Genomic DNA, 22982 nt, shown 5'->3' with positions numbered 1-22982 from the left:
GATCCTCGCTGAGGGCAAAAGAAACGAAGCGGCCTTAATCAAGAGGGGAAAAAAGCTGTCCTGTCAGCTAGCCCTGAATCAGATACATACACATGCACGAATTGTAGCAAAGTCTGCCGCTCTAGTTGACTTGATTAGCCACACCAAACCCTTCTGCCCCGTCTCAAGACGAAACCAAAGCCAGTGACTCATCTGGGCGCATCCATTGCCTTCTGAGACAAAAAGGAGCAATATATATACATATAACTAGATTGTTGGTTTTATACTGGTGAACCATATGATTTCTCTGTGAAAATTTTGTAGTGATTCCCACAATGATACCCTAGATTGGACTTTCAGATAAGGACTAAAGCGTAACCTTTGTGACCTATTTAATCGAAATAGGTCATGAATAGTGCAAGGCCGTTTTATGGTTTTCCAAGATAGAGAGGTTTACATCGTACGCCTTTAGTGCTATTTTTAAAAGTCATGTGACTTTTTATTGTGTTAATTTATTTATTTAGATTTCTGCCTTTAGATTCTAGTAATCTTCTTAAAATCTATTTAAAATGTATTGTAGTTCTTGTATGAGATCTAGATTCTAGCTAGATCTTAGCTTATATGATACAGACGTTACTTCTATATTACAAAGCTCATATAGGTAATATTCAAATAAAAAGGCTTAAAAGGGTAACACTGGTCACCCTGGTGACTGTCAGCAAAAAAAAAGTCACAAGATCTTGTCAAGAGTAATAAAGTAAAGTCTTCTTCTTCTGAGTTCTTGTGCATGATTTGGTATTCCATCTTATTTATTTTCTTTTGTACTAGACTTTATAGATTAGATCTAGATATAGAGTCTAATCTAGTGTGATAGAGTACTATGAATATGATGATGGTGGACTATCTTTAATATTATGAACCTAGTATGAAGTAGGCCAAGTATTATTTATTACTAATTAAATACTAGTAGTATTACTATTTAAAGTTGGATATAGATCTAATAATTAAAATCTAAAATAAAAATAAAAATAATACTTAGATCTAGATGTAGATCTAGATAAGACAAGATATAATAATCTAATATATACTAATAATAGATAAGATAGATTATTAGATAGTCATCATAGTGACATAAAATGATAATCTAGATTAATTATTATTAATTATTATTAATAAATAATAATTATTATTAAGTTTAATTAAGCTTATAACTATCTATTAAATTATAAGTCTAAAAGTAAATACTAAATCTAGATCTAGACTGGATTAATTAATGTTAATTAACATGTTATAGAATTTATAGATACTTTGATTCTTAGTTAGGTTTAGATTATTTTTCTAGAATATTTTTATTATTAAAAAAAATATAGATTATTATTAGATAGATCTAGATTAGATATATTATTCTATATCACATAGGCTACACTACAGTATGCCATAATAATGATAACAGATATATGATAACCAATTACTTAAATTCTGCAAAGTCATTAGTTTTCCTGGCTGACTCAGGCAACCCATTCAATGCTCTAATGTCTAATGGCACTAAGGAAGAAGGAGAATTTGTACAAATTTGTCCTAGCATATGGAACAATTTAAGGAATGTGCCTTAATTTTTGTGTCCTTCTGAATATTTTATTAGGTTTTGTTTTTGAAGATTATGGTTCAGTGTTTTATGTATAATTGCTACTTTAATTTTAAGTTTTCTGTCCTGAAGGCTTTCTAAATTTAGGGATTTTACTAAAGCTGCTACTCTAGTCAAAAGTGAATATTCGTTTGTTATGAATTTCAGATCTATTTTGTGTCTGTTCCAGTTTTTTAGTTTCTGAGTTGAGGGGTCCCAAACAGAGGATGCATATTCTAATTTCTTTTAATAAACTCTAACGATAATAAATTATTCATACACAGTGTAATCCAATGAATTTGTAATGTCAGCAAACTGTGACTTAAAATTTTAAAGTTCAAATTGCAGTCTTGCAAATGGAAATAACTAACATTATGTATATACTACAAAGTTTCTTCCCTTGTTAGTGAATTCCTCAAACATTAGGATATTTCATATTTTGTGTATGATCATGTTTCTTCCATATCATTGACAAAGTTTCACCTAAATTACTTTAGACTTTTTCTTAACTAACAGAACTTCTCTATCTCATCTTATAAATTACAGATGTTACTTCAAAAAAGAAGATAATTACCTCCAACGTCTATCGATGTGTTAATCTAGTCATGGATGTCAATTATAATAGAGACTTTAACTCTGCTAGTGGTTGAAAAAGACCTTATAAATCCTAGGACTATCTGACCATAATTTTAAATAAAATAGTTGAAATAAAAGCACTAACAAATGAAAAACATGAAAGAAAAAAATTAACTCTGGAATAAAGGCAACCTAACTGAATTGCACCATAATCATTTCTAGCTGGAAAAGATGTTAACCAAACGTCAACTGTCAGGGTTGTATTTTGCTTCCTTGGCTCGTCTGTTTGGGCACCCCTGACAGTCTATGAAGTTAGTTTATTATGTAAGTAAAACAAATGAACAAGTAAGGCCAAGAGGACAACGTATAGTATTCAATAAGAAGCGATAATGTAGCAAAGGTTTAATGATAAAATATGAATGATAGTTCATACAATTAGATATAGTCAATGTTACATATTAAATACTATTTCAGTACACATGAATTATGTACAAATACAGTACTGAATTAACCTAAGGCACACACCAAGTCACAGTGTTACAATACAGGCTCACACTACCCACAACCAAATATGACGCATACATCACGTCTAAGTATGTGCCATACAAAACCAATAATCGACGCTCAAGATCAAGCTTGACAACCACAGAGTCCAAAGCCAAAGTCCATAAGCAAGACTAATATAACATCCACTCACAACATTATCACATTTAAAGGAACGTTTTGAACAAACGTGCCTAAGGAAAATCGAAAAAATCTTGGAAGACAACGGCCACCCGCTCCATCAGAACTACGCCAGGTCGTCGCGAAGTGGGTGACTGCTGTCAATCAAAACAAGAACGGAGCGGTACAAAAACTCGTTCGTACCTCACTCGGTCAGACTCTATCACCGCCACTCATTGATCAGGGAACATGAAATGCACCAAGATACCTGTGTGTAGTCGCTGAATGAACTCTTTATGTTGTCTGTTGTATTTATGTGTATTTTTCTGTTGTGTTGTCTTTATATGAGAAACGAGTCCTTGTAATCACAACAAATTTCCGTAAGGATCAATAAAGCAGTCTTAGTCTTAGTCTTAGTCTTGTGATCACCACTCAACATGACTAGAGCGACAAATCGATTTGGAGCATCAAAATAAAGATGAAAGTAGCTTAAAACTTAACTTACCCAATACTGGGGAACTCTTGGAGCCTTGCCAAGATCTCTGTTGTCCCAAGGGTTTTTTTTTGTTGATTAGACTGTAGTTGTGATTAATTTCAAAGTTATACAGATCTTTGCAATATTCTGTCCATCTTCTAAGCACATCTGCATCTTCTGTCAAAAGAGTTCCCTCATTTGTTTCCATTCACTGTTGTTCTAGCTTGTCTAGTAACGGTTAAAGCTTTTTTATGTTTTATTTATGCATTTTTTGCTATTACCAACTTTCAAGCTATGTAGTATTGATTTTAGTGCACTGTTCAGTGATCCATTTTTCTTTTGCCGACTTCATTTTCATGTATATTTCTTTGTTGGTTAAACTGTATTCATCTGCCAGTAACGGATTAACTTTTTTTTTTTAGTTCTCTTCTTGCTCACATAAATCAAGGATATCATTTGTGAACCATGGCTAAATTTTCCTTTGCTTTTTTCATGGGACCTCAGTGACGGACAAGCGTAATATTGTTTTGATAGTATCTGAGTGAATGTCCTCATGTTGAGGTTGAGAACTGCAAATTTCCTTCCCAAGGTGACTTCAAACATTTCAACAATGTTTGTCTTTGAACTTTTCAGCATTTTATGCAAGGCTTTGTAGGCTGGCAATTCTTTTTTAATTTCAATTTCACAGTCATCAAGACCATGTTATGGTCACTGCTTATGTCAGCTCCAGGAAAAGTCCTAGTAGTTTTAGCTTTGTTGATACTAGATTTGAACCACAAGGAGACAGGATATAATTGAATGTAGTTATTCTGGTTGGTTTTTGTGGGAATAAGGTGTTACAGTTTGTTTATAGTTTTTGGCGAACTCTAAGAGCCTCATTACTCTATCATTAGTTTCTCTTATTACGAAGCATCCAGTAGTTAATGCCCATTGCTATAATGCATCCTTTCATATCCTAGCATTCCAGTCTCCCATAATAATACAGTTATTATACCATCATCATACATAGAAAGAAAAATGAGTATTTCTTAGGTTATTTCATTTTTGTGTGTGTAAGTTATAGTTTATTGTTGTTGTTTTGTTTTTTTTGTATTTCATTATCAAGTTGTTTTTTTTAAATGTAGTGATTGTATCTTTGGTTTTACTCTTGTTGAATGTGATTACTCACTTGTGATAAAACCTCACTGCTCTTTAAGCTCTTAAAGTTGTTTTTTTTAATTTGAGGTTTCATTCTAAGAGGATGTACTTTCTACTTTTATTTTAACTAAGATCAAATTTTATTGGGAGTGTGGTGGCTGAGTGGTAAAGGACTTGGCTTCTGAACAGGAGGATTTTCAGGTTTGAATCTCCGCGAGCACGCTACTCTGCCTCATCGTGGCGCTCGCGTGGAAACGACCATTAGAGGAAGTGGTTAGGCTAAATGGGTAGCAACACAAGACCACTGTGGGGATGCCCATGGGTAGACGAGAGTCAACCCCTTGCACGGGCGGGGTTGTAAAAATGTCCCCACAAAACTGTCACACATCCATGCGCTGTTCCTCAAAGGGACCATTACATAAATGGCGGGTCCCGCACAGTTAGCTTGGTACATTTTAGGAAAATGGCAGAAGATCCCGGTGCATTCTCGGCCTTCGGCCGTGTCTAGCCCACGTGTTGAGGGCCAAATGCATCAGTCAACAGCAATGCTTTACAAAGGCATTGTCTAGGGTCTCTCCCAAACAGAACTGTGTGTTCACAGGTTTTTTTTTTTTACTGTTTGGCGTCCAAGCAGGTTTTTTTTCAAACTTAGGGCTCGAAGAGCCTTCGGCTCAGCCCTTAGACATCAACAAGGTTTGAATCTCAGTGAAGACTAGGACTTGAAATTTGGGATTTTTAGGTACCTGACATTAGTTGGGGAAAGTAAATGCATTGGTTGTTTTGCTGGTCACATGACACCCTTGATAACCATTGGCCATAGAAACAGATGAAGACAAGCATTATATAATATGAAATTAATTTTAAAAGTTTGATCTAAGCTTTATAGTTATGATATAGGTAATGGGCTTTACATATTTTTTCAACTTGACAAAATAGGAACTACTAACTACCACAATTTTGTTTCTTGATTTTTATTTTCAGCATTGATGGCTCCTTCATCTAGAACTGGAGCTGGATATCTGTACCAGTACACCAACTGTCGTATTTTAAGAAATGGAAAAATCATTCGTGAAGACTTGTGGGTGAGAAGTGGAGTAATTATGAACCCAGAGATACTGTTTTATGTTGAGAAAGTCAGTGCAGACCAAAAGATTGATTGTAAAAATTTGATAATAGCTCCAGGATTTATTGATGTTCAAATAAATGGTAAGATAAATTTATTACCAAAACCAAAAGGAACAATATAAATCTTTTTATCTCTTATATTTTTGTATTAGCCTAACATATTAAAAATACATATTAAAAATAAAAAAAAAAAATTTCCTTTGTCACAGCTTTTATAGATTCTAAAATCTAGTCAGATAAAAAAAAAGGTAATCAAATATCTTTAAAATGAAACTAGTGTTAGGAATTCATATTTTTTAAAAGTTTTTTTTACTATCCTTTACTTGACATCTACCATTTTCTATTAGTTAAAAAGAACAATCAATATTGGTATTTTTTATTATTACAAATGCTATTAGAGCATGGAATGGGTTGCCTGAGCCAGTCAGGAAAACCAATGACTTGGCAGAATTTAAGTCATTGGTTAACATGCATAACTAGATGCATGACCCTTAGGATGTAATCATCTTATTTGTTGAAGTAACTTTTGTATTTTATAAGATAAGAAGATATTATTATTGTTCCTGTATCTACCTTGTATCTATGCTGTATCTATTTACTTTACATTTGTTTCATGTTTGAGTTTGAAGGTATTAAACTCAAGAAAATAATATCTAGCACATTGTCATTTCATTGTTTTTAAGTAGTGATTGAGCTACATTAATGAAACCTCCGAACCCACATATGTCGGATGATTGTGAAGAAAATACAACATAGCTCACTCTTCAAACACAATCATGATACCAACATCTGGAGAAAGAACATATAATATTGACTTCAATAGTGATTCAAATCTGAAGCTTTAAAAAAATAATTCTCAAGTTCTAGCCAAGTTGTTTATTTTCATCTTTAACTTATTTATTTCTTCTTCTTCATAGTTCTCATTGTTATGTTGAAGTGTTCATATGACTAGACCAATACATGAGATGAACTGCGCAGTGGTTTCCAAATCAGGGAGCTCTCCATATAGTTTTCTTTCTATTGGGGTGATTTGGGGCCAATGTCTTATACGGGCCTCTTGGTAGAGAGAGCAGTTTTGGAGGACGTGGTCGGCATTTTCTGGTGATACTCCACATGGGCAGATTTCACTGGTTCCAATTTTGAGCTTCCGGAACATGTGTTGTCGCATTCTGTTGTGTCCGGTCCTGAGTCGAAAGATTAGACGTTGGTCTTGTCGGGATAGCTTATAGTAAGCATCATCTTTCTTGTGATTTGAATGGGAGCTCGTCCATTTCTCATTAATTTTATCTGCAATTAATTTCTTCATTTCTTCTGGATAGAGTGCAGAGTTTACTTGTGAGTTTGTTCTCCCACTCTTGGCAAGTGTGTCAGCCTTCTCATTTCCTGCTAGTTGTATGTGAGCTGGTATCCATTGGATGACAGTTTTTTTGCTGTTGTTGTTGAGCTTTGTAAGTGCTGTTCTGAGGTTTTTAATATAAGGGGAATTTTGCAAGCTTTGGAGGTTTTTTTTTCGCATCGGTTAGAAAGACAATCTGACTGTGTGGGGAACTGTGTGGATGATTTGCTAGCATGGCAGCAGCTAGTGCTTCCCTTTCTGCTTATTTATGAAATGGACATCTCTACTGTTTGCTGGTCATTAACATATTTTCTGTGCTGAGTTTCTATTAGAACAAAGCACCAGCTAAACAATTGTTATGCTTGTCTATTTCCTATGCACCTGATAGGTTGCTTTTACTCAGTTGCCTATACATTAAAATGAATAACCATTAACTGGTGGAGATACTTTTGATTAAAATTTTATGTCAATTGAAAAGGTGATGAAAAAAATTTTATTGTGAACATTAACCACACAATGGCTTAGCATTGGTATACATCTTCAAAGAATAAAGTAATTACATAAAACACATAGAAAGCAGTACAATTAATTACATAAAGTTAAACTCCGTACCTTGCAACTAGCACCAATGCATTACACGATACAATACACAATGGCCAACTTGGGCCCACACTGGGCAGTTGATTTGCCTCAATCATGGACACTAGCACAACAGCTGGCTCAAAGCTGGACCCAAAACTGGCTCCCTATGAATACACAAGGCCGAGTGTCATCGTAACGCTATGCTATGGAGTGATAACAACAAACCATCATGGCAGCTAGACGACATGTAACAGTTAATACAAAACTCAATGGAGAACAGATCTCATGCCATCAAAGAGAAATATGCAAAACTTATGTTTACTGTGATGCCCCTATAACAATTATCAAAAGCTTTACAAGCTTATTCAATAAGTATATTTTTGACTCCTTCAGTAAGCACAGCTTGTTGATTAAGTATTTTTAAAAAGTCCAGCTTTTCACTGAATCATGACCCTAAAGTTGATCACAGAGGCTTAGATAATAACACTCAATTAGGCTTGGAACATTGATTCTTTCATTTGCATTACATGTCATATAATAGTCTAAAAAAAATAGCTAACCCGAAGTTGCTAATTAGTCTCTTAGTCATTTCACCAAAGCAATAATATTAATTGTTTGTTCTAATATATATGCTCTCTGGACTGTTATCTCAATGGTCCTGGGTTTGAACACTGCCCTCTGCCATCCTCTGCTGTCCTGCTGGAGGTTTAAGCCAGGGTGTCAGAATCCTCAATTTTGAAGGAACATCCAAAACATGTAAAACAAACAGGAATTAAAAACTTAAATAATATTAAGGCTGCCACATGACTAAGTAGATTCTTAATTAAGAATGTTTATAATTTCAGGTGGTTTTGGTTTTGATTTCTCTACTGACACCAATATTGAGAAATCTTTACAGAAAGTAGCATTTGGTATTTTGGCTCATGGAGTGACATCCTTCTGTCCAACGATTATAACTTCCACACCAAATTTTTATCATAAGGTGAGTGTTCATAGCTGAGCAGAACAAGTAGTCTTGTTTTGGTGCCAGTGGGTGCCTTACATTGTGCAGTAATTGTTTCAATAGTAATTTAAAATCATGACTGTCATATATCAGTTTTAGAACCCCTTTAATTTTTGGTGACTAGTAGTCACTGAACTATTCAGTGCAGTTAGCACGAGATTTTCTTGGTCGGAAGCTGACCACGAGGTGGACACCTCAGTTGATTTTGGACTCTGGTAGATAGAGGAGCGTTATTATCTCCTCAGGTATATTATATGAGCACTGAGTAATTATTATGTAGTATGCTGTTCTTTTCATTGGATTACATTTTGTGATGGCTTAAGTCGCCAATATCTTTTGTGAATTATTGTGTGAATAAAATTCATGTCTGCTACCAGTGTGTATATTAATGATTCTAAATGTTTGTGGTCGGAGAGTCCAGTATGTTAGTGTTCTCACGCACCTGCAAATCTAGTGCGTGTGAGAAAGTATTTAGTTAACAAGTCAGAGAACATTATAGTAGTACCAGAAGAGGTATCTACAATGCACAGAGACATTCGCGTCATCACGCCTACAACAAGAACTAGAAAAAATTGGTCAAAACTAATTTAACACATAACTAAAGCAATTAATTTTCTTCTAGAAGACAAAAATTAATTTTTCTTCTTACTTAAGTAATTTTATATAAACTGTATAAAGCTGCTGGTGTAGCAAAAGATCAGTAATGTGTGTAATGATATTGGAAGTAAGTCAACATTACTGAAGCATCCATTTAACCACACAAGATCAATTGCTGAACCATTTCTGAACTGTTTTATTATTAAAAAAAAAATATGCATTGATGGCATTTTCTTTTTGTGATAAATATGTAATTGAGTTGTAAAGACCACCAGTATTTTTTGTTTTGTTTTTTTTTGTCATACAAATGAAATTTATTAAACTGGTGGAAGTTGTGGGAAGTGTTGACAACATGAAGTTAAAGCAGAGAACTGAACAACAGCCAAAGTAAAGTGTACATGCTGAATGACCCAACTAGTTGACAAGATGAAGTTAAAGCAGAGAACTGAACAACAGCCAAAGTAAAGTGTACATGCTGAATGACCCAACTAGTTGACAAGATAAAGTTAAAGCAGAGAGTACTGAAGTCAGTATAAATGCAATCCTAAATTCCAGCTACCTTAACAAGTTGCTTTTATAGATGACAAATTTATTTTAAATCACAACTAGGAGCAGTTTCTCAAAATACAAGTCTTATGGCCACCACACAATACAATATCAAGGTAGACAAGTGTATTTTAAACAAACAGATTGAGTAGAAGTCACACATTTTACCAGTGTCAGAGATAGGAATACTTTGGAAGAAAATGAAAATAAAGAAACTGGACTGGATGGATGGTGCAGTGAGCTTTAAACTTACCTAAGCACTGCAAAAAAATGTATCCACTCAAGCATTTTGTTATTTACTAGAATGTCAGCATAAAATGCAAGAGCAAATTTTTCATTTTTGAATTAAGATACCTAAGAAAAAAAAATTCTGGCTAATTCTAGAGATCACATTATTATATCTGAAAGATGTTGATGTCATACTTTTAGCTAATCCAATTTTCTTTTGTTGAAATATAAGTTACATATATCACAAGTGATTCTTGATGCTATATCTCCTAGTAAAATAGGAGGATATTTGTTCTCTTTGTTTTTATTTTAGACTTACCCCTGACTTTCTCTCTATTTATTCCTTTCTCTCTATGTAATAGATCCTGCCTGGTATCAAGAAATGTTCTGGAAGTGAAATGGGAGCAGGTGTACTGGGTATGTCTGCATTAAATGTTTGTTTCTTTGAGGTTGTAACTGTCTTACCAAGACAGATTGTAAGCAAATGCTAAAATAAAACAATATTAGTTGTAGTTATTTACATGACTGTGCCTATTACAATAGATCTACAATAAGATAAACCAATATGAGAATTGAATGCACTAAGTCAATAGTGAAGGTTAAAAGCTTATACCTGGATCTACATGTCTAATAGTGAAATACCTAGGAACTGAATACAATTTTAAATTGAATACAATGTAGTTCTTGGAACTGCTTATAAAAGAAAGTTTTATCAGATTTGGGTTACAGCCATAGAAAGAGTTTCAAGTGGCTTCACACTGGGATCTTCTTCCAACATTCAATGGAGACAATACCATTGTTTGAAGGTGGTCAGTTTAAGTTCTCTTTCCACTGTCTACACTTGTCTTCAGAAGTATCTTTCCTTTGGGCCTGAAGTCTGTATCCTGCCACCTTGGTACAAGTTCCCCAGCTGTTACTTTTGTTGCCAGATGTTCTCCAATACACAAGTTAAGGCGAGCTGATACCTGAGCAGGGATGGAGAGGAGCCCCAACAACCCTGTCACTTATATCCACACACTGCTCCTCAAGGGCCGTTTTATGGCTGATGTTGCACAGAGATCGAAAATGGGGAGTATGCTCAGCCTTCAACCTTGTCTCTCTATCTCAAGCATCAGTGACAGGGATGTAACAGGAGTATGCTCAGCCTTCAACCTTGTCTCCCTATCACAAGCATCAGTGACAGGGATGTAACAGGAGTATGCTCAGCCTTCAACCTTGTCTCTCTATCTCAAGCATCAGTGACAGGGATGTAACAGGAGTATGCTCAGCCTTCAACCTTGTCTCCCTATCACAAGCATCAGTAACAGGGATGAAACAGATTTCCATCTTCTTGGATCCCTCCCAGACAGAACAATAAATTAGAAATTCCAATAGAGGGGAGCATAGAGTTACAAGAGTTTTGACTTGACTCTTACCACAATTACAAATTTTGAAGGAATTAATCAAATTTACAATGATTTACTGAACTATAAAAACCCCAGTTTTATTTCCTTGTATTTTTTGTTTTACTGATTTTTGTGAAGGGAGAACTAACAAAAGCTTCTATTCTTATACTAGGTGCTCATCTTGAAGGTCCATTTATTAGTCCAGATAGGAATGGGGCTCACCCAAAACAGTGTATCAAGAGTTATGACAATGGCTTTGTTGATGTCCTGGATATGTATGGAGATTTGTCTAATGTCGCTTTGGTTACTCTTGCACCTGAAAAACAAAATTCCTTGCAAGTTGTTGAAGAGTTGTGTAAAAGGGGAATAGTTGTTTCACTTGGTGAGTAGCTTGTAAAAATAAAGTTTTATAACACTCATTACTAAACAACTCAAAGTGGTAAACATATTGCCTGGTTGTATGGTATCTGCTCTGGACTGTTGTCTCAATGGTCCTGGGTTCGAACCACCATTCCTGATGCAGACCTGGGCTTGGGTGTAATATTCTTCAGTTCTGAAAGAACATCCAAAACATGTCAATGTTTTGAAAAAGAAATTTTTGTTAAGAACTTTGCATATAACAGTTCAAGCAACTTCTCGTTGTGAAATCAATTAATACTAACAACAATTATCTAAATTTTAAAATATAATAGGTGAAATTTTTAGTAATTTAACAAATCTTTTTGTACAAATCAGTCAAATATGGTCAAGTTTTTTTTTTTGTTTTTTTTAATATTGTCTGCACTAAAATGTCTCAATCCTATGCATATTCCAAAAAGCAATTACAAGATTTCTTACTACTTTTTAATGACAATGTTTAATGTAATTCTATATTTTAATCTTTGTCAGTAAGAAAGAGTAAATAATATGGTTTAAATTTCAGGTTGAAAAAATGAAATCTCCCATGAACTCTGACCTTGACAGACTTTTCCTTGTAACATAAACATTTGAGATCACTAACCCATTTAGAAACATTCCCATTGGAATTCTCCACTATAATGTCTGCATAGTCGTGGGAAGTTTCCAATCGAATAATCTGCATACTCGCAGGAAGTTTTCATCACCTTATTCAACATAAATGTTGATTTCCCACCTCAAATCTATAGCTTTTTATTTGTCACACTGCTATTCATCAGTTTCATATTTAGGCGACTCTAGATTTTGATTAAGTGACACACTTTTGCATGTTGTAGGTTCAAAATAATTGATCAAAGAACATAATTGAAATTGAAGCTACATTAATATCATCATCATCATCATTCCTTTGAGTTCCTCATGGAACATAGGGCCTCGACATAAACACGCCACTCTCCACGGTCTCTTGCTAGCTTTTTGATGGTGTCCCAGCTCTTCCCGGTCTTCTCTGCTTCTTCAAGTACACTGCGTCGCCATGTTCTTTTTGGTCTTCCTCTGCGTCTTGTTCCCTGGGGGTTCCACTCTATGGCCTGCCTAGCTCTGTTGCTGGTATCTTTTCTAAGGGTGTGACCAATCCATCTCCACTTCCTCTCTAAGATCTGCACTTCTATATTTTCTGTCCACTCATCTCCCACAGTTTGGTGTTTTCTACTTTGTCATACCAGTGTATTTTTAGGATATTTCTCAGGCATCTGTTGATGAAGGTCTGTATTTTTTTGTTGTGGCTTCAGTTGTTCTCCATGTTTCAGAACCATACAGTAGGACAGCCTTGACATTAGAATTAAAGATTCTTAGTTTAGTCTTGTTTGAGATGTAAGGAGATTTCCAGGTTGGTTTTAGCTGTGTAAATGTCTGACGTGCTAGATTTATACGGCGTTTAATGTCTTCATCTGTTCCACCTGATATACTGACTACACTCCCAAGGTATATAAAATTTTCTACTTGGTCTATTGTCTGAGAATCCAATACTATGTCTCCACTTTGTTTATTGTTTACTTTAAGTACTTTAGTTTTTTGGTGGTTTATTTTGAGGCCTACTCTTTTTCCTACTTCGCTTAAAGCTGTGACCTTTTCTTGCATATCCTGTAGTCTGTGTGATAATAGGGCTATGTCATCAGCGAATTCCAGATCTTCCAGCTTTTGTGTGAGAGTCCATTGGATTCCTTTCCCTGCGTTAGAGTAGGCTTCTTTTGTGACCCAATCCAGTACTAGAAGGAACAGGAGTGGTGAAAGAAGACATCCCTGTTTGACTCCTGTTGTGACTGGAAATTCCTCTGACAGCTTGCCACAGTGGGTTACTTGGCAGGTGAAACCATCATAAAGGTTCTTGATTATGGTTATTATTTTATTGGGGATCCCATAATGTCTCATTACTGTCCAGATAGATTCTCTGTCGACACTATCAAAAGCTTTTTCAAAGTCAACAAAAGTTGCATAGAGAGGAGATTGCCATTCGACACATTGTTCTACAATTATCCTGAGTGTAGCTATTTGGTCAGCACAAGATCTCCCTTTTCTGAATCCGGCCTGTTCTTCCCTTAGGTGTTCATCACATGCTCCCTTTATTCTGTTTAGTAGGATTCTGCTAAAAATCTTGCTTGGTACTGACAGCAAAGTGATGCCTCGCCATTTCTCACATTGTGATAGATCTCCACTCTTTGGTATTTTAATTAGCAAGCCCTTTTTCCACTCACCCGGAGGTGTTTCTGTTAACCAAATTTTGTTGAATAGTTTGTGCATTTGGTCAACTATTTCACTTCCTCCTTCTTTTAGGACTTCGGGTGGTATGTTGTCAATTCCAGCTGCTTTACCTGTCTTCATTTGTTTGAGTGCATTCCTTATTTCTTCTTTTGTTATTTCTTCCATGTTTATGTCTAGTGTTGGTCCTGCATTTAGATCTGGTGGATTTCGTGATTTAGGTCTATTGAGCACTTCTTGAAAATATTCTTTCCATCTTTCAAGTTGTTCATTTATTGAAGAAAGTAGTTTTCCGTATTTGTTTCGGACTGGAACATTGCAATTAGCCTTTTTGGTACTGAGAAGTTTGGTGATTTTGTATAGTTGTTTTATATCTCCTTTACCTGCTGCTTCTTCTGCCTGTTCTGCCAGATTATTGTAAAATGATCGTTTGTCTTGTCTAAGCATTTTGGTGACTTTCTGTGAAACTGCTTGGTAGTCTTGTTTTGATTGTTGCTTGTGGTTTCTTGTTTTTGCTAGGTTAACTGCCTGTTTAGCGCATTTCCTTTCTTCGATTAATTTCCATGTCTCGTCACTAATCCACTGTTTTTTCTTCTTAGGGTTAAGGCTTAGTACTTCATTGCTTGTTTCAGTAATAATTTCTTTGAAATTTTGCCAAGATTTATCGACGCTTTGTTTGGCCTCATCTAGTTGTAGCACAGCAAATCTATTTTGAAGGGATAGTTGGAATTCCTTTTTATCTGTGTGTTGTTGAGCTTGTCTAGGTCAAATCTTTTCCTTTTGTTTCATTAATATGATTTCATTAAATTAAATAATTAAATAGAAACTGATATATATAAATTATGATTGAGTCTGGTGTGAATGTATATTTTGGTTTTCTATAGTTATAATGTTTTGTTCAGTGTAATGCACAAATTGCATAAAATCTCCTTATGGATAATCATCATCATCATCATCAAACTCCATTAGAGTGAGGGCTTGAGAGGCTCAAATCCTCTCTTGCAAAAGCCCTGGACAGAAACCCTGCTGTCTTGCGTAGTGCATAAATGTCGCCATACAGGTCGAGAATTTTGGGTTTCCCAGACCTGTCGAGACGGAGATCAGCAAGTCTGGGGCAGTCAAACAGAATATGAGGCACGGTTTCCTCTTCTTCCCCGCAGCGGGGGCACCGTGAATCAAAATTTGGCCATAGCCGCGAGAAATATGAGCCAACAGGACAGTGGCCTGTACTGCACTGTGCTATAATAGCTTGCTCAGGCCTGGACAGCCTCCACCACGGGGAAGTGCGATGCGCCTCATGCGCTCCCAGACTCCACAGGCTTTTTGGGACTTGTTATTATTATTATTTATAGAATATACAGTCCCAATTCTTTCAAAATAATGACTTTAAAATCAACACTGAGAAAACTGAAATAGACCATAAGAGACAACTCTATACTGCTTACTTATTAGAAGATGCTTCATATATAGAATATACATTTGAGGTTCATATTTTCATGTGCATACTTAATTATGGGTTCTCCATTGTCATGTTCAACATTTACATTTGAAGTACATTCATCTAATTCATTATGGAAACCATTTGTTTTGTTTGCTGTACATATTTTTTCAAAACTTTACGAATAGAAGATTTACAAATGAGCTTTCTCTCCAGGCCATTCCAGTGCTAATTTACTTGAAGGTGAAGAGGCTGTCAGATCAGGCGCTAAATTCATCACTCATCTATTTAATGCAATGTTGCCTGTGAGTATAGCTCATTTATTTGTTCATTCTCACTTAGTTTAAACATACTTTTAAAATATTGTTAAGAAATATGAATACAACTTTTATACTTCTAAAATTACATTTTCGTTTTAAAATGGCCAAATCAAAAATACTTTTCTTCAATTTTATTACTTTATACTATAAAAAAAACAGTTGTGGACAATAGTTTTTGGCTCTCATGAAGGTGGCGGGACACACATTTAAAGCCCAAAGAAAAACCCTTGCTAAAAAAAGGTGCAAAAGATTAAAAGAGAAAACTTTAAAAACACTCATAGTATAACAGCTTTGTTTGCATGTGGCAAAATATGCAGGTCCCAACTAGGTTTGCATAATCATGTGAAACAATACACTTTATCTTAATGTAATTCTGAATATATTGCCATAATTATAACACTCATTACTAAACAACTCAAAGTGGTAAACATATTGCCTGGTTGTGTGGTATCTGCTCTAGACTGTTTTCTCAATGGTTCCGGGTTCAAACTCTGCCCACTACCATTCCTGATGCAGAATCTGGGGCTATGGTTTAATATTCAATTCTGAAAGAACTTCAAAAACATGTCAAACAAACATTTCTATTAAACATCTGAATTTACATAATTATCATTGGATCACATAGTCTAATTATATTTCAAATTTGTTGTAAAACATTAAATGTCAGATAAATAACATTGAAACATTGTTTCTTATAAATAATCTTATTAATTACTGTCATTCCTTCAAAGAAGAAAATAATTATAGTGAGATGAATGATTATACAAGTAGTAGATAACATGATAAGATAAAAAAAAAATGATAGTAGTAGCAGTGATGATATGTAGACAGTTTCATCATCTCTTTACTATTCCATCATCTTTACACCCTCATAATCTCTTTATAGATTCATCATCTCTTTACAGTTTCATCCTTCCATCATCTCTTTACAGTTTCATCCTACTATCATCTCTTTACAGTTCAGTTATCTCTTTACAGTTTCATCCTTCCATCATCTCTTTACAGTTTCATCCTTCCATCATGTCTTTACAGTTTCATCCTTCCATCATCTCTTTACAGTTTCATCATTTCTTTAGTTTCACAGTTCCATCATCTCTTTGCAGTTCTATCATCTCTTTACAGTTTCATCATCTTTTTACAGTTCTACCATCTCTTTACAGCGTCATCATCTCTTTACTAATTTGTTATCTCATTACAATTTCAACATCTCTTTACAGTTCCATCATCTCTTTACAGTTCCATCATCGTGATCCTCATCTGGTTGGTTTATTGACAAGTGAAAAACTTCCTCGAAATCGTCAAGTTTTCTATGGTATCATAGCTGATGGAATACACACTCACCCAGCGGCTTTACGAATTGCTCACAGAGTTCATCCAAAAGGTCTTAACAATAAATTATTTTCATTGCATTTTTTTTTACTTTTTTAATTATTGTGGCTTAGTCGAAAACATTTTGTAGACAATATGAACCAAAAATAAAAGTCACCAAGTAAAAATGGTTTGATTAGAAAAAAAGGAACTACAATTTGTCAAAGAAAATGTGTCACACTCTGGAATTCTATCTGAAATGAGTTAAATTTGTCTGGTAGGTGGCAGTGGCAGCAATAAAACCTTGATGGAAAATAACACTGACACTGGAACAAGGAGACACTCTGAAAAGGTTGAATGATTGATTCACGGAACAACAAGCCAAACTGTATAACAAAAAACAACAGTGCACATTCATTAAATGTTAATTACAACAATTGCCATGTTGTTTCTTTTTATGATTTTGACTATGGGTGCATCCTGTGAACATATGTTTTCTTAAATAGTGGATGCTTGCTAACACCAGCAATCTTTAGATTTTGCTTGATTCCTGTTTCACTGCTTTTCTGCCAAATTTTGCAAAATTGAAGTTTTGGGGAGTTGTGGTTTCGGTCTGAGCTAGTCTTTGTTTTCTTCACTATTGTCCTAATCGACCACCGGAGGACAAAGGTCATGCTGCCCTGGATGTGGCAAAATATGTAGGTCACAGCTGGGGCTGCGTACCCACAGTAAATACTGCACTCCTAATTAATCTTGGGGCTCAAAGGCAAGCCTTGTTATTGTCTTTTAGTGCTGTTATACAATGTTTTATGCTTATGGGTTTTTTTTTTTTTTTTAATATAGAGACTAAGTAAACCATTCAAGTGTGATTCATTTGCAAATTTAGTAGTCCATATGATATGCATGTTATTTAATTAATTGCTTTGTAATGTAAGCATTATTTAAAAGGTCAATTATAATTGGTATGTGTTTTTACTCTTACTTCTTGCTTCTGTTGTCTTGCCAGGCACTGTACTTGTTACTGATGCCATTCAAGCCATGGGACTACCTGATGGAACTTATCCTTTTGGGGAACAAACTATTGTTGTGGAAGGAAAATATTCTTACATCAAGGACACAAAAACTTTAGCTGGAAGGTAAGTGTGGTGTTCTTAAGTAAAATTGCTTTAGATAAGTTTTTCTCAACCTGGTTATGCATATCTCTTTGAGCACTAGAAAATCAGTTGAAGTGTTCAAAAACATTTCAGTAATGTCAGAAGATACAAAAAGAAAATATTAATTATATCAAATTATGTAATATAATAGTTATAGTCTTTGATGGCAAATTGCATATTTTTTGTCGGCTAGGGGTCTATATATTTAGTTTTATGTCTTCTTTGCTTGTTTATACAAGGGCTTTCTAATGGGCCTCAAATGTTTCCCCCAGCTTTTGTGAGAGCTCTCAAACTGTCTCTTTCAGAGGCCATCTTCTGTCAGCTACCTTCCTCTTTGTCAGTGAGGGGAAAATTGCGCCTTTGTTGATTTTTCTAGCATTTTTTATCTTGGTAAAGGTTTCTGAACTGCCCACATCAGTCTCCAGCAGAACTTGATTATTTATAAGGTAGCCCTGCCAGTGTATGCCCATTATGGAAATATGACTTCTGTTTTTCCAAGATTTATTGTTTAACCAAAAGAAGTGGCAGCATACACAAAGTTGTTAACAGCAAGCTGGAGCTCCTGTTAAGTGTAGGCAAGTAAGGTGCAGACATTGGCATAGAGGAGTTCTATGATGATCTTCTCTTTTGTTTGAGTGTGGGACAGTTGAAGGTTGAACACATTGCTATCTGAAAAATCTGACGTAGATGCCTTCGTGCAATCTTTGCCTGAAGGTCCCTTGGTTTGAATAAATAAGTTATTTACATCAAATTGGGTTTGAGAAGATACTCATAATACTGAAATTACTCCTCAGGGTCTTATTGTTTGCATAAATATGTTGCTTACAATTAATTAGCTTCAAGCAAACACAATGACTTGCTGATAATAGACTAAACATAGATTCCTAATTAGTTTAAGTAATGGGAGAAATGAAGACTCAAATACATAATTAATATAAATATATATATATTAATGATATATATAATATAATATGGAATTGTTGCTTAAAAAATTGCTCCACCTGTTGTGCTCCATTCTAGTAAAAGTAAAAATTGTCCTGAATCTCTGGTCCATGAAACATTTCTGCTGACTTTTCCGAAACTCACTTCAGGTTTACTTTTGCATGTGATGTGAATTCTGTCAACAGGTTTCTTACTTACAGTAAACTTACTTACAGTAAACTTACTTACAGTAAAGGTGTTACATATAGTGCAGAAGGTTATCAATTGATTCTTAAGAACTGTCTTTTTCACTATCTTGTTAATTTTAAATATATTAGAATCTATCTACTACTCTTGGGCTGTCCCAATGGGATGAACAGAATGTTGCCAGTGAATTTCAAACAACTTTATTAGACAAGAGAGCTAATGTTTTAATATGCGAGACATTTCAAAACTTGATTAAAAAACTATTCTGACATTATTTCAGCATGGCGACACTTGACACTTGTGTTCGACTTTTTGCTAAACAAACAGGTGAGGATACAATAAATACCGGTAGTCAAATAATTTCTAAACAATTAATTTTGGCCCCTTTCAACCTAGAGTTAGATCTTGAACATCATAAGCATTTTCTCAAGAGGCCATGATATCGCCATTGTGGTACATTTTATAAGCTAATGATTCTCGATCAGATATTCTTATTTCTTCTTTAACAAAATTGGCAGATGAGGCGACTTTTTGACCTGTTCTCAACGTGTTCTGACATAGTTATTTCAAAGAAATAAACATCCTCAATAAAGATTAATGATGATTTAAAAATTTTGAATGTAAAAAAAAAAAACTACAAAGAAGTGATGATCAACTTCCATTAAAAAAGAAGTAAAAATGATAGTTTCAATAACTGGAGAGAACATTGAAATAGTCCAAACTACTTCAGTGCTGTCTTTGACAATAAATAAAATTTTACTGCAAACAAGATTATATCACCAACAAGGATAAGAAAGATAAAGACTACTTAGGAAAATGTCTTCCTTTGGAAATTCTAAAGATGTGGGCAACTAGAAACTCTAAAGATGTAGGCAACTAGAAGTAAACGTCTGTAAATAATAAAGCATTTTCCAAAACTCTACTAAGATTGAGCTGTTTTAGGTGGCTACAAAGGTTAGGGACATGTTTATGAAATCAGCCCTGAAGTATATAGAAGAAGCTGAAGCAGCCAAGAAAACCAGTCGTAGCAGAGTTTAAGTCTCTTATTAACATGCATGACTAGATTAACACATTTACATTAACATAAGAAATTATCTTCTCTTTTGAAAAAGCATTTGTAATTAATAAGATAAGAAAATAGATAATTAACTTGAGCGTAGAGGTTCAAAGTATACAACTAGGAACCTACAGAAGTCATTATGAGTCATTAGAAGTAGCTTACAATTTGCTAAAAACTCTGCCTAAATGTCTACAAAAAAAAAGGAATAACGATAACACATTTTTTACTTTTGATGTAGATAAGTGTATTTGAAATTAAAATTTAAAATCTTCTCTCTTTAGTTGATAATATCTTATGTCTAGGCACACAGAAACAGTCTAGTTTCTAGCATCCTGTGCTACTCTATTTACTATGCTAAGTTTTTAAAAATTAAAATGTAAATTTCTTCAGTTACTTCTTTCTGTTGTTTTTTTCCCCCTCTGGTTTATTTAATATTAATGTTTACATACATATATTAATTTGCATTCAATATTTTGCAACAATAGTAATAATACACCACAGGTTGTAATGTCTTCTTTTAAAAATTATTAGGATGTGGCCCAGAACTAGCTTTAGAAGCTGCATCTTTGCATCCTGCTCAACTTTTAGGGATCGAAGACAGAAAAGGTACTCTCAATTTCGACAGTGATGCTGATTTTGTTTTATTGGATGATGACCTAAATGTCAAGGCCACGTATATTGCTGGGAAGTGTGTTTATCAATACAAGGATTATGTACATAGTCCTACAAATTGACCATTTCTTAAAATCCTGAATACTGGCCCCATGTCTAGTGCCACTGATTTGCTATATTGTTAAACAATTCTAAAAATTTCTTCTTTTTCTTTTGTATGGAATGCTACACTAACTGCAGCTAAAAATGTGAGCAATAATAAATATTTCAGTTTTACTGTATTGATTAGTACTAGTCTGTAGGCTTGGTTTCATGTCTTCTGATGGAAAGATGTGGGTTCACATGCTCACAAATGTTATTTGTAACACTTCATTGAAATCAATAACATGATACAGGGAAGTTTTTAACATTATGCAGTCTTTTTGTGTGTGTTTGGTTTAAATGTAGTTGTTTTAGTCTAGAGGTTTTCCTCTTTTTTTGGTGATAACCTTTAATTTGTTTGATAGAGTTACAAGAATGTCTGTTATTAAGACTTACACAGAAGTAACTTAGAACAGACATGCCCACAACTTCATTTGGGGGGGGGGGGGGGGGGGGTTCCTAGAAATTTTAACCATCTGGGTTACAGATCACACAATAGCACAAGTTTAATGGAAACAAGCCTTTGTAGCTTCATTATTAAATACATTATCAATATGGGCTGGAGTTTTGAAGGGCTAGATAGCACTCTGTTGTATGACTTGGTACTTGAGGTTTCATTTTCATAAAGGTATAGTTTGTTTGTTTTTTTTGGTTAAATTATGTCATTTCATTAAAGGATTAAGTTAATGTAGAATCCTGGACTGCCAATTGAACTGTGGTAGTATTGATACGCTAGAAGTGTATTTGATGAAACATACTACCATAGTTTTTTTAAATGAAAAAAAAAAACAAATGTGTGTAAATGTGTTCATTTTAACAATTTTTTACTTTCCTGCATTTCATAATTCTATTCATTTTGATTCTATCAGAGATGTTTATTAACTTTTAGAACATTCCATTCTATATTTTAACTATATATACAATCCGAGTATGTCTAAATTAGTCGATATGTTTAGATCTGCATTGTCAGACAAATTATTTATATTAAACAATAAAAGAAAAAAACATTTACAACCATCAAACAATTGATTTTGTTTCTTTCATGCCATAGTGTTTGACATAAACAATTTTGTGACGTGTAACTAAGATATACTTGCATCTATACTACCATCTCGTAATCCTTAAAAAAAAATGAAAGTTCCCCTTTCAAACTTTGTGGTCTATAGGGCAGATGTTTCAGTTAACAAGGGTGTCATGTGGCCAGCACCTTTACTTTTCCCTAACTAATGTTGAGTACCTATTACAGCTGGGTGGACCTAGAGGCGCCCAAAGATCCTGAAATTAAAAATCCATCTTCACCAGGATTCAAACCCTGGACCCTCCAGTTCAGATGCCAAGCACTTTACCACTCAGCCACTGTGCCTCACTCTTATAATCCTGCATGGGAGTATTAGGTAACGGTACAATTTAAAATAGGTAAACTTTAAAAAATCTACATTGTCAAAACGTTCAATGCTGTATAATTAAATCTAAATGCTAACTCTATTATAGAAGCATAAGTTTTATTTTATGATCATTATTACTTCAGTTTAACTTTATGATCATTACTACTTCAGTTTAACTTTATGATCATTATTACTTCAGTTTAACTATGATCATTATTACTTCAGTTTAACTTTATGATCATTATTACTTCAGTTTAACTTTATGATCATTATTACTTTAGTTTAACTTTATGATCATTGTTACTTAGCCTATATAATTTATTTCAATTAAGCTATAATGTGACTTTTCTATAACTAGGAAGTTTTTTAAAATGGGGCTTTGATTTTAAAAATTGATCACTATAGACAAGCTTGAGTGTAATTAATACAATGTATAGGTGTATACATTGATAATTTTTGACAGAAGCAATAGCTTGAACTGAATCATAGTTAATGGCTGGAATTGAGAATCTAATTCAAAGAGCTAAT

The 22982-nt window shown here is 34.3% G+C and overlaps 1 protein-coding gene across 5 annotated transcripts; it reads left to right on the top strand.

The window, feature by feature from the left end:
* Positions 1 to 480: 480 nt before the first annotated feature.
* LOC106051203 (N-acetylglucosamine-6-phosphate deacetylase-like) lies at positions 481 to 22083 on the top strand. Of its 5 annotated transcripts, none has more exons than XM_013206348.2 (10): positions 481 to 640; positions 5436 to 5660; positions 8343 to 8479; positions 10234 to 10288; positions 11429 to 11638; positions 15563 to 15651; positions 16903 to 17047; positions 17981 to 18110; positions 19537 to 19583; positions 20848 to 22083. In XM_013206348.2, the coding sequence occupies exons 1-10, from the start codon at positions 601 to 603 to the stop codon at positions 21048 to 21050; spliced, it is 1281 nt and encodes a 426-aa protein (XP_013061802.2). In that variant the 5' UTR covers positions 481 to 600; the 3' UTR covers positions 21051 to 22083. The 5 variants fall into 5 exon arrangements, with proteins under 5 accessions (XP_013061802.2, XP_013061806.2, XP_013061803.2 ...); XM_013206352.2 differs by having other exon boundaries at positions 599 to 736; XM_013206349.2 differs by having other exon boundaries at positions 634 to 774.
* Positions 22084 to 22982: the final 899 nt, after the last annotated feature.

The sequence above is a fragment of the Biomphalaria glabrata genome, chromosome 8 (assembly GCF_947242115.1).
Source record: "Biomphalaria glabrata chromosome 8, xgBioGlab47.1, whole genome shotgun sequence".
In the NCBI taxonomy this organism is placed as follows: domain Eukaryota; kingdom Metazoa; phylum Mollusca; class Gastropoda; family Planorbidae; genus Biomphalaria; species Biomphalaria glabrata.
Note: the sequence above shows the minus strand (reverse complement) of the source record. Positions and strands in the feature narration are given on the sequence as shown.